The 12,423-nt window shown below is 40.1% G+C and overlaps 1 protein-coding gene across 5 annotated transcripts in view; it reads left to right on the top strand.

The window, feature by feature from the left end:
* arhgef12a (Rho guanine nucleotide exchange factor (GEF) 12a) overlaps nt 1–12,423 on the top strand; it is a 63,139-nt gene that overhangs the window by 28,503 nt on the left and 22,213 nt on the right. For 2 of the 5 annotated variants that reach the window (XR_005006298.1, XR_005006304.1), the window contains exons 4-14: nt 2,795–2,851; nt 6,522–6,620; nt 7,507–7,556; nt 9,424–9,481; nt 9,588–9,787; nt 9,935–10,012; nt 10,485–10,595; nt 10,735–10,812; nt 11,182–11,310; nt 11,401–11,499; nt 12,151–12,261. Coding sequence is in view for 1 of the 5 variants with exons in the window: in XM_036560908.1 (XP_036416801.1) it covers nt 2,798–2,851; nt 6,522–6,620; nt 7,507–7,556; nt 9,424–9,481; nt 9,588–9,787; nt 9,935–10,012; nt 10,485–10,595; nt 10,735–10,812; nt 11,182–11,310; nt 11,401–11,499; nt 12,151–12,261 (1,067 nt within the window). In the remaining 4 variants the exon portion in view is untranslated. The remainder of the gene's footprint in view (nt 1–2,794; nt 2,852–6,521; nt 6,621–7,506; nt 7,557–9,423; nt 9,482–9,587; nt 9,788–9,934; nt 10,013–10,484; nt 10,596–10,734; nt 10,813–11,181; nt 11,311–11,400; nt 11,500–12,150; nt 12,262–12,423) is intronic. The other 3 variants (XR_005006310.1, XM_036560908.1, XR_005006316.1) reach the window with 2 other exon arrangements.

Consider the following 12,423-nt stretch of genomic DNA (forward strand, 5'->3'; position numbering starts at 1 on the left):
TGCAATTAGAGACATGTTAAAACCTCAGTGTTGAAACTGTTGAAACAGAAATGAAAGCGATGACTGCTTGAAACGGCTTAAATCGGATGCCTAACTTGTTAAGTAATGGTGCACTTGAAATGTTGCAATGTTCTGCTAATGTTAAATGGCCCCTAAAAGTTTTGAAATGTCTTTTTCACAGTTCAGAGCATTGCTGCAAGCTCCTTGGCTGAATGAGAAAAAACATACTTGTAATTATCTGCAAATTTAAAGAGTATGTCACCAGTAAGCCTGTGTGGATTTTTGACTTTCATTTTTCTAAAATACTTTGGATAACCTCCATAATTGCAGTGTTCTTGCACAACAAAACTACAGATGTTTTAGCATTGCTGCACCTTAGGAGTCCGCTAGTTCAGTTTCTCAGGTTTGTCATACTTTTTTTGCATAAAGGCTTGGCCACACCGGCCCTTTGCGGATAAAATTGGTAACCCTTGTTTTAAACAATAACCTTTCACTTGTGATTAGGAGCCTTCCCTCCCTAGGTGTTTTCAATCAGAACCGAGCCCGTACTGCGGTGGGAGGCACCGTGCATTCGCGTTAGCTTAGCCCAGCAGACGACAGCTTAAAGCACTACAGAACAGGTCCTGTTTTGGCTTTTTGTCACTCCACCATCAATCAGTCGACTTTGCTCTTGCTGTTGTAAGTGTTTATCATTTATACTTGCGATAGCTACGTCGTTACGTCATCCCACTGAACAGTTCTGTCGCCCCGAGTATGGTTAGCTAAGACTGAGCCCTTTTAAGTGTTCAGTGTCGAACCATGTAGAAACTCCACTGTATTGGTTACCCCCCCGTGCTCAGAGCCCTTTGGCCCTAAAGTGGAAAAGAGGCCTTTCATACGTTACGGTAGTGTCTCGATATGATACGTTTTTCTTTACAGCAAAAGTACCAGGAAGTACCTGAGTGCCTTGTGTTCATATATTAATGGTCGTAAATCTGTACAGCAGGTGCTTTAGGACGTGGATATTTTCAGGTTTGATATTTTTTTCCAAGGTCAAAATTCAATTCAAGTTGTGATATTTTATGTGTTAAATATTATTTTAAAGTTAAAAACAATTATATACTAACATAAATCCCTCCCATCACACTTTATTCTGATAGGATGCATCCAGATGCCTTGTAGACAGTGGTTTCCACAAAGTAAGAAACATGAAAGACCCTCGGAAGAGGCGTAAGGGCGTCAGGAAGACTGTTTTAATTTTCAGTTCACCGTTTTTTGATGCATCTTAAAATTGCTACACCTTTAGAATAGATTGTGTGTGCTCATTTCTCCTGCACAATCCTAATTCTTTCCTCATGTTTGCACTTCTCCTGAGGCATGAATCTAAACCACCATAAGTTCAATGTGTTTTCCATTGCGCCTTCATTTGTTCTCATTATATATTCTGATGAGTGTTGGCTGAATTAGTATTCAAGATAAGAACTTCTGTCCAAGGTTGGTTAGATGGTAGACTTGAGACTGCATAACTAATTAATAAAGGCACTAATTAAGAGCTGTTTCATCACGGGCAGTAGACGTGTAGCTGGTAATTGCCAACGCATGTCAAGATTGAAGCCCCATCATCTTTAAGTGAAGTTGTGTTATTGCCTTATTTTTCAGCTTTTGAGAAAAACTGAGGCTAGAAAAATCTATATTGAAGTGATCAAGTCTTCATGCCCATGTTTTTTATTTTTTTTTTACATGACCTATAACTGCCATGGGATACTCCACGGTGTGGTAGCTCAGAAAGCTTAACTGAAAATTTAGCTTCTCTATCACATGTTGGATTGATTGTCAGAGAGAAATACAAGAAGTGATGTAGTATGTAAACATTATTACGCTTTCAAAACATACTGTTCACTTCCCATTTCATGCTGTCCATGGAAACTAATTTTGGGTTGTTTTTGCCATGTCTCAAAAACCTATTTACAGTATATCTGCCCGTTAACATTGAAATTTTAATCAGTGTTTCAGCCTGGATTGCTTTTTGATTGAGGCACAGTTAGGACCGAAAGATTTGGGGAGAATATTGTTGATTTTTTTTTCTGACCAGTATTGTAACAGGGATTTAAATTGTTTATAAATTAAAGTCCTGTTGTTGGTCAAGATCATCAACACATGGCCAGCATATCAACATTTTCTGGCTTCATGCTTAAACGCTGCCAGTTACTGCCAGTTAGTTTTGGTTGTGTGGTCTTGGACATAGCACTTAAGTAGGATTGTAGGATAGCACGTAATACTTTTTTCAAATTGCAATTTTAAAATAAATTTTATTAATCTTTCAGCCCAGGGCACAGTAAATTTATATTTATATGTATAAGTCTCAAAGACACAACATGTTTTATTGTAAGAGATAAAAAGAGGTTGGAAAATGGTCATGTAAGAATGGATTATGACTAGTTTTGGTACATAAAACCACCATTATATAATTGGATCTCAGGGGAAAAAATAAAAGAAAAATGTAAGATGTGGGCTCTTTAGGTCTCTAAGAACCTGTAAGTGGGTTCACACTTTAATTCCTCAATCTCAAAACTAAAAACTTACACTGTGGTTTCATAGTAGATAGACAGTAGACAATAATTCATAGTAAAATAATTCCTAGCTGAATAATAACTACTAAAATAATAACAGAATAAAAAGTATGCAGTTGAAGGAGATTTAAAAACCAGCCACACTCATTCTTTATTTATTTGCATTCTTTTACCATTGTCATCCTGTCATTTGTCTTTGTTTTGTCTGCTGTTTGTGTTGTGTTGCTCCGTGGGGGGTGGGAAAGAAGCGCTGGTACAGAAGAGTGGATGTGCAGTGGCCGAGGGAACCCCCGAGTCATGTGGTAAGATCTTTCTGCTTCTGCTGGGCTGGGGCTCCTCTGTCTCGTGACCTGTCCTCTCTCTCCAAGCTGTCCACTGAGAGCTGTATCTGTCTGGCAGGCCAGCCCTGTGCATGCACTGCACTCACACTACACCTCAGTTACTCATAAACCTCTAGTTAAAACTGTCAGGCTTTTCTCCATGGTGGCCAGGATTTACTGTGATTTTAAAGGCAGAAATAGAAAGGATTTTTTTCCTCACATGACTGATGTCACCTTTCTTTTCCACTGCGTCGATTTTTCATTGTTGCTCAAGCACTATCTTGGATAGTTACGCTATGAGGACTAACAGAATCTTTTCTCAATCCATCTTGGGACACAGCCTAGTTACATCCCCATCTGTGCTCCTGATACCGAGTGATTTGGTGTCAAATCCTCAGATTCTCTTCCAAAGCGCCAAACTGCCAAATTGCAGTGATTACTTCTTTTGCTTTTTCGCTTCATGAATATCCTACATAAACAGTGTACATTTTTCAGTGCTTTGAATAATCTTCAATTCAAAAACAAAATCTTCCTCCTTAAAGCAAACCAGATGGGAGCAAACCAGATGGATCCTTGAAAAGCTGCTGCAAGTACCTTTAGAGCTGGTTTTCTGCCTTGCCATGGAGCTTGGTACTTGTATTGCTTATAAAGAGGATTAGGAGCTTTATATTTACACTTTTTAATTATTTTCTTTTTCATACTGCTTTCATCTTTTCACAACATTTGTGTATGTCACTTTTGTATTACATACAGAAAGGGGTTGGACAGTATAGTTTAGGCTTGTGTTTCTCAGTCCAAAAACCTTGTGTGCCCTCTCCTCTGCACATTTTAGTGTTCCACTTTACCTGCTCCTGACACATGTCAAATGTGCTGCTCTGCTTGTGCGTGAACTGGCTAATTTATATGAAGAAACACCCCCGAATATCCATATATGGTTAACAACAGCCACAGTAGGCAATGCAGCATGTGTACAGCTGAATTGAAGTAGTGCAAATAAAAATTTACTACTGCTCATGATTGTGCTTTTTTGCTGGGGTTTCTGTACAGTCATAGGCAAAAGTTTGAACACCCCTGGTCAGACTGCATGCTTTGTTGAAGTGAAAATACATCGATCAGCCATAACATTAAAACCAAAATCCTTGTATCTACACTGATTGTCCATTTTATCAGCTCCACTTACTATATAGGTTCAATTGGTAGTTATACATTTACAGACTGTAGTCCAGACTGTAGACCGCTCTGCATACTTTGTTTGCCCCCTTTTACCCTGTTCTTCAATGGTCAGAACCACCACAGAGCAGGTATTACTTGGGTGGTGGTGTGTTAGTGTGTGTTGCGCTGGGACGAGTAGATTGGACACAGCAGTGCTGCTGGAGTTTTTTAAACACTCACCGTTCACTCTAGACCTGCTTGTTGCTCCACCTTGTAGATGTAAAGTCACAACAGACAGCAGCTCATCTGTTGCTGTTTAGTTTATGTTAGTCATCATTTAGTCACAGGACGTTGCCAACAGGATGCTTTTGGCTGGATATTTTTGGTTGGTGGACTGTTCTCAGTCCAGCAGTGACACTGAGGTCTCCAGCAGCACTGCTATGTCTTATCCAGTTGTATGAGCGCAACAGAGTAATTACAGACCTATTTAAATCTTAAATTTAATTGGAAAAATGATTGAGAAAATTGTCTTCAAGCAACTCACTGGCTTTCTGTCCTTAAATAGCTGCCTAGACAAATTTCAGTCAGGATTTTGTCATAGTCGTGGTACTGGGACTGCTCTAATTAAGGTTATTATTGACATCCTAAAACGCCTTTGTTCATACCTGCAAGGAAAGGACTACTTTGTCTGATTAGTAGCCAAATACTACAAGACTGTGGGATATCTTACCACAGCTATGCAGATACACTTTACTTTGCCCCCTTTCCCAAACAGCTGTGGTCCCCTTGACTCACTTTGTAAGTGCATTGAGCACATCACTAACTGGGTGAGACAAAACCTTCTGCAGTTGAACAAACATAAAACAGATTGTTTTATTCAGGAATAAAATGTTTGGACCTAAAATCTAAAGAACTAGCATGTTTCCTTTGTGTACTAATAGACACAGATCTCAGTTTTAGAAGTCATTTCAAAGCAGTTACTAAATCAGCATTTATACTGTAAAAAGAAAAGAAATGGGAAAACATTTCACTTTCAAAACTACAGTAGTTGGTCTCCTCAGTTACACTTAGTGTTGTTAAAAGAAGAACTGACGCAACACAGTGGTAAACATGACCCTGTCCCAGTTTTTTTGGAATGTGTTGCTGGCATCAAATTCAAAATAGGCATATAATTTCCAAAAAACAAAAAAAAATTCTCAGTTTCAACATTTGATATGTTGTCTTTGTACTATTTTCAATTAACTGTACGGTTTAAATTATTGCATTCTGAATGCAATCTCACCTTCATGTGACCTGATTAAAGACTGCAGAATTATTTTGGCCTAAAGTATTTCTTTATTGGGTCTTGTGAATCACAAAATGCTTTTTTTGGAATGTCTGAGATCAGGATATTCACAGCACAGAATGCAAAACTGCAATTGACATATTTTAGCTCCCTGTAATTAGTCTTGCAAAAGCCTATATTGTGCTGATGATCAATGTAGACAAATGTTAAATTTCTTAGTGCCAGTTTAAACCCTGCCCAAAAAAAACTTAACTGTGTTGGGTTGGTTTCAGTGCTATTTAAATTGCAGTACACGTGGTGTATCTGAAACCTGTTATCATTGTATCACCAGATAACATCCTGAAGAAGCACATTCTGACCTCGCTAGCCTGCATTCCAACAGCTCATAGATTCTGTTATGCAGTTCTTGATGAGGTGCATGTTTCTAATTGGTTTTTAATTAACGTAAATCAGTGTGTTCATTTCTCATTCACAGTCATTGGGTCTTTATTTGCCACTGATTTTATGCTTGTGCGTGTGAATTCGTGTACACGTATAATTTCAATTTCCTCATTGTTTCAATTTATTCCAGTTCATTGATGCTTCTTATTGCTGTAGCCTGGTTAATTAGCCCCTGGCCTGAGTTCTGTTTACTACAGAAAAGCTTTGCGTTTGAAACACCATGTTCGATAATTCACTGATGAAAGCATATGCCATAGCAGGCTTGTGATGAAGCCTGCCATCAGTCTTTCTCAGTATGAAGTTCGATTCTCAGATATTTTAATGCACAATCCTTCATCACTGTCTAACTCACTGACTGCTTTTCAGATTACACTCAATCTGGACTTTCTCTCTCTCTCTCTCTCTCTCTCTCTCTCTCACTCTCTCGCTCTCTGTCTCGCTCTCTCTGTCTTGTTTTCTCCATATGTGTCTTTCTCTCTGTCTTGCGCTCTTGGTGTCTCTCACTTTTTGTCTGTCTTTTTTCTATCTCTCTGTCTGAATCTCTCTTTTTTTTTTTTACCTTTATCTCAATTTCTATCTCTTCTGTATCTGTCTTTCTCTTTCACTCACTATTTTATCTTTCTCACTCTTGTCTCTTCTTTCTCTTGATCTTTTTCTCTGAATTTCTGCTTTTCTTTATTTTACTGATCATTGTCAAACTCTTTTTTCTATGCCTGTCTGTCTCTCTTCCTCTGTCTTTCTCCCATCCCTTTTTTCCTATATATATTTTCTCAGGACTGGTTCAGAGATGTGTGATCATTCAGAAAGATGAGAATGGCTTTGGGTTAACCGTGAGCGGAGACAACCCTGTGTTTGTGCAACTTGTCAAAGAGGGTAAGTAAACGCTCTCTATCTCTCTCTTGCTCTTCACCCCTCTCCCCACCCCCACTGCATAGGATGAGGGGCTGGCTGTTCTGTCGGCTCTTGCCGCTCTGAATTGCGCTGTACCCTCAGCACTGCAGCAGGCAGCTCGAGGGCTAGAGGCTGATGTGGCTTGACAGCAGGTCAGCACAGGAGCTGATATGTTGTGAGCACTGCCAATTAGAGGAGTCAGAGGAAGCCCCGCGCAGTGGGAGGAGAAGTGAAGCGATCGAGCTCAGTGGAAGATCTTTAGCTGTTGTGATCTGTGGCGTGACAAGCAATACTAACACGTTTTTTCCAAATCCATTCAATAAATAGACTTTCCCTTTATGTAACACGGCACATGGAGCACGGGGTCGCATCGATTGTTGTCCCAGCCTCTTTGAAACCACTTTGGGGTGGGAGGGGGACATGTGCAGGGGCAGTGTGGGGATTGTTGTTATACGTTTTATTTTATTTCCTGTTATAATACAGATGTTACTCTACATGCATCAGCGTGATTAGCGTTTGACACAGTGTGGTGTTTCTGATGCGACAGAGAGCGAGAATTATTGTGTGTATGTGTGTGTCCCTTTAATGACACACTCTAATGCTTCTCCCTGTAATGTTGTTCTCAGTGTTATCCCATAATCAGCAGTCTTTGCAGGGTGGAGCTTTCAGTCGCTCCTGCTCTCAACCCCTCTGTGGGAATTGACTGGAACACGATGTCCCTTTCCATCACATTTAAGTACAGGTCCTTTTTGCAACTATGTGATGGTTTTTCACAAAAGCAGTTTTGCCAATGAAAGAGATGCAAAGAAGTGTGTAATTATGAAATCCATGACTGATTCATCTCTCTGTGTCTCTTCTCTACCTATAGATGGCGCTGCCATGCGTGCAGGTGTTCAGACTGGGGACAGGATCATTAAGGTAAGTTTATTATTGTATGCAAGTAGAGGTATTGCATGGTGTAGTCACGGTGCTGCAGTTCATTTCACTTCATTGTATTGCGACAGTTAAAACTGCCACCTGCTGGCCACATCAGTGCATAACAACACCCTCTGTCAGGCTTTGTGTGCATTTGCAGGGACTCTGGAAAGTGTTTCAAATTTGAAAGTGTTTGGAAAGTTGCTGAAATTTTAAGCAGCATATGTGTGACACAGTGAAATCATGTACAATTATTTGCCTTTTTGATTTTTTATTTTTTTGCATAATATATATCGAAAAGAATGTGTCATGCCAAAATTTGTCAAGATATGACCGTATACGCATAAAACTGACAAATTGCTGATGCACATCCAGTTCACTCTGCTTATTTCACACACACACACACACACACACACACACACACACACACACACACACACACACACACACATACACATACATATATACACAGATCAGGTATGACATTATGACCACCCCCTTGTTTCTACGCTCATTGTCCATTTTATCAGCTCCACTTACTATATAGGTGCACTTTGTAGTTCTACAGTTACAGACTGTAGTCCTTCTGTTTCTCTGTGTGTGCGTTGCGCTGGTCTGAGTGGATCAGACACAGCAGTGCTGCTGGAGTTTTTAAACACTCACTGTCCACTCTATTAGACACTCCTACCTTGTCAGTCCACCTTGTAGATGTAAAGTCAGAGACGATAGCTCATCTACTGCTGCACAGTTTATGTTGGTCATCCTCTAGTCCTTCATCAGTGGTCACAGGACGCTGTTCACAGGACGCTGTTGGCTGGATATTTTTGGTTGGTGGACTATTCTCAGTCCAGCAGTGACACTGAGGTGTTTAAAAACTCCAGCAGCACTGCTGTGTCTGATCCACTCAGACCAGCGCAACACACACTAACACACCACCACCACATCAGTGTTATTGCAGTGCTGAGAACGATCCACCACCCAAATAGTACCTGATCTGTGAGGGTCCATGGGGGTTCTGACCACTGAAGAACAGGGTAAAAGGTGGCTAACAAAGCATGCAGAGAAACAGATGGACTACAGTCTGTAATTGTAGAACTACAAAGTGCATATATATATATATATATATATATATATATATATATATATATATATATATATATATATATATATATATATGTCTATAAAATAGTCACATGCCATATGCTGAGAATGATTGAAAAAATGAATTAATGTATTTAACCCTTAAAAGCCAGGGAGCAAAGTTTCATTACACACTTCTGTAACCTAAGAATAGCTCAACTGCATTGCATTGAAGTCCCTGTAATTACATAGTAAGAAACCTTAGTATGTAATAAGCCTGGGATTGTAAGGAGGTGAAAGGCAAGACATTATTAGATTGTTATATATTATTCACATTTATATATATTACATATATTTATTCTATTAGATTATATTTGAGAAAAGATTAGGCCTCTTTGGGGCTCAGAACTGGCCTACAAATCTGCCTGCACTTCGCACCTCAGCATGCTTGTGTTTGGCCCTGAAACAGTCTGTAAGTAGCTTTTGCTAATTTCTGTTAGCTGGTCAGAGGCTTTTCCCATATTAAGTTAGCATCAAGCTAACGAGTTCAATACTGTACAGCTCTAGCCTACATACAGCTATACATAAACATTTGAATCTTGTAACAGACGTTCAGGTAATATATATATTTTAAATTTGCTTGTTGCAGTTTCTGGTGTGCTGTCACTGCAGCTGTGTACGCTGTACATGTTTACCTATGTCTCTCGTCCTCTCAGAGGAGGGACTGTAACACGTGATTAAAGGGCATGCAGGCTGGTTTTACCTGGTCTTTTTTTTCTCTCCATTTTAGGTTAATGGAACCCTGGTGACACATTCAAACCACGTGGAAGTAGTGAAGTTAATCAAATGTGAGTTTTAAAATCTGTTTTTGTCTGAAATGTAGAAATAGCTTTTTATACTTTTCAAACAACACACTGGTAATATACACTTATCTTAAGTCTTTATGCCCTATAGCGGGCTCCTATGTGGCCCTCACAGTACTGGGACGACCCCCTGGGTTACCCCAGATCCCTCTTTCGGAGGTTGATTTGAACCTAGGGCCGGTAGAGGGTCATGGAGCATCCTCAGCCATGTTCCCTCACTCTCCAAGGCAAAGTGCGTGCAACCTGGAGTACAAAGCTGCAAAGCGTGCCTCCTCTCCACTGGTAACATGGGTAAGAACTTCACTCTCCTTTTTGATATGGAGAATGCTTTTTTTTTGTTTTGTTTTTTTGGATCACCCATTCGCCTCTCTCATCTACTTCTCCTTGTCACTTTTTGTACCTTCTGCCCAACCCTGAATGGCTTACTGGGTCCTTCAGGAGGAGAACAACATTGTGCACAGCTTAAAAGCAGACATCTTGCAGAGGATGCTGGCCAAAGAGCGTCAAGAGTTACAGGTTAGGATGCTGCCAGTGATTTGTTTAGAGTCAAGCTTGATAAAGGAATCTTGAATCTTGAGCGGAAACTCTTGCTTGTTTTGCTTTTGCCTTTCAGCTGAGTTCAGCGGCTAGTCTGTTGCCTTATGTCAAAGACTTATATGTAGCCACACAGCTCATAGTATTAGCTCTGCAGATAGGAATGAGGCTTTTCATGTTGTAGACTAGCTGGTAGCTGAAGTGCAGTAGATCAGAAGCAGTATGTCTTTTAGTAAGCTCCTCTTGAGTCCACAGAGAGTGTGCAAATAAGGGAGTATGTTATTGATGCACACAGTGAGCTGTGATGGCTCATTGAGTTTCTCAGGATGTTTTTTAGTTTTGTTTTAGTTTACATTTTTCATTTTTTTTAACTATTTTTAGTACACATAGTTGGTTTCTAGTGTTTTAAGGTTGTCATCCTACTAGCCTTTTTAACCTTTTAACCCTTCTGTAGGAGATGAAGGAGGAATACAGCAGGAACCCCACACCCAAACTGCTGAGGGACATCCAAGAAGCCAAAAAACACATCCCACAGCTTCAGAGTCAGCTCACCAGAGTAATACAGGTACTGCATTTCCCACAATTCTCACAATATTACAGATATTGTGCTCCAGTAATGTTAATGTTCTTTTTACATACTGCCATGTTCTGTCTACATACTTTGTAGATATTCTCCACGTATTGACAGTAAAAATGTTTTCCAGGATGGCCTGCAAATGGAGGACAGTGAGGATGGTGTACTGGACGTTGACCAGACCACCTCAGATGGGTTCTGGAGCTCCGTAAGGCCATGCTATACTATACTGCAAGACTTCGCTACAGCAAATACCATCATCTATTTACAGATCACCATCCATTTATAAGACTCTGTGTACAAGACACTACCTAGGTTCTTTGTTCCAAATCCCAGCTTTCAGGACCCCCTGCACTGAAATTTTGTGTTTTCCCTACTCAAACACACCTGACCCAGCACACAAAGGGGGTTGTTAGCTGGTTAAAGAGTTGATTCAGATGTTTTAGAGCAAGGAAAACACAAATGTGCACAGTTTGAGATACCCTGGACTGGAATTAGTAACCACTGCTTTAATTCTTCTTTGTTTGAAGGATAATTGCTATAAGTATGCTTTAGCACGGCTATTGCTGTTTGACAGGTCCTGCGTAGCTACCACCCGGCCTCACCGGAGAGCCTTTGTCAAAGAGACTCAAGCAGTCCAAAGAGCACACCTCGTGATAGCCTCAACTCCTGCCCTTCCCCTGAGACAGAGGACACTTCTGACCTGGTCAGACACTACAACTCACAATCACTCAAACTCTCCCTCTCCCCAGGCTGCTCACAGTCCAGCATGCTCATATCTCTGTTCCTTTCACAGGACTCCCACCTCCGTTCTACTGTGGGGAGTCCTTCCTTCCGCATGGCCTCTCAGATCATCGGTGCTGAGGATGACTACTTCGATTCAGAGCAGGAGCAGGTAGGTTTCACCTTCTTCCCCTACAGTCTGTATGGAGCTCCTACTTAAATTTCTGCTTTTTAGTCTGGCCACTGTGTCCTGGTGAAAATATCTAGTTAAGTAAGAGTACTGCTGCTGTATAATTTTTTTATTCTTCTGAAGTTTATTGTTAATTATTTAATAAAGCAATTACTTTGGGTCACTTAAAATGTATATTTGTGTTACTCATGCTTAAGGTTTCATTATGCTTACTGACTGCGTAAGCTAAACCATTACCTTTGCACTGACTGCTAACTTAAGTTAGCTAAATTAGCTAGCTAACAGACACTTGCAGTAGAACTGGAGCAACAGCGTATTAGTTTTAATAATGAGCTCTTATGCTTATTTTTCTAATACAACAAAGCAAAGAAAATAGTAAAAGAGCAAAGTAGCTGTTCAGTTAAAATTAGTTAGCTAGCTAATTGCTTACTCTGTTTTGAAGTTGAACTGTACTTTTTTGTATTCTAACACATTTAAAATTAAATTTAAAAGAGAGTTGAATTATACTTGACTTTATTTCAACTGAGTGAAATTATTTTGATTTAACTATACTCAAAACATTACCATTTATAGGGAAAATGTACTCTGGAATGAGAGCATATGTAATTTGTTCATTTTCATCTCTGGTTCCAGTTGAATGGCCAGTGTAGTTGTTTCCAGAGTGTGGAACTGCTGAAGTCCCGGCCCGCCCACCTAGCAGCCTTCTTGCACCATGTGGTCTCTCAGTTCGACCCTGCTCCTGTGGTAATAACCCCACTGCTTCACCTCAAAAATACACTTTGGCCAACAGTGTCAGCATAGCTAACGTTAAATGGAAGTTAGCAGACCACAAAAGAAATGTTGACATGTGAACTGCTGGGTTTTATGCCCTGCAAGCTTTCGTTTGTTGTTAAATGCATTAGTCTT

This window comes from Colossoma macropomum, unplaced genomic scaffold (assembly GCF_904425465.1).
Source record: "Colossoma macropomum unplaced genomic scaffold, Colossoma_macropomum, whole genome shotgun sequence".
NCBI classification, from domain to species: domain Eukaryota; kingdom Metazoa; phylum Chordata; class Actinopteri; order Characiformes; family Serrasalmidae; genus Colossoma; species Colossoma macropomum.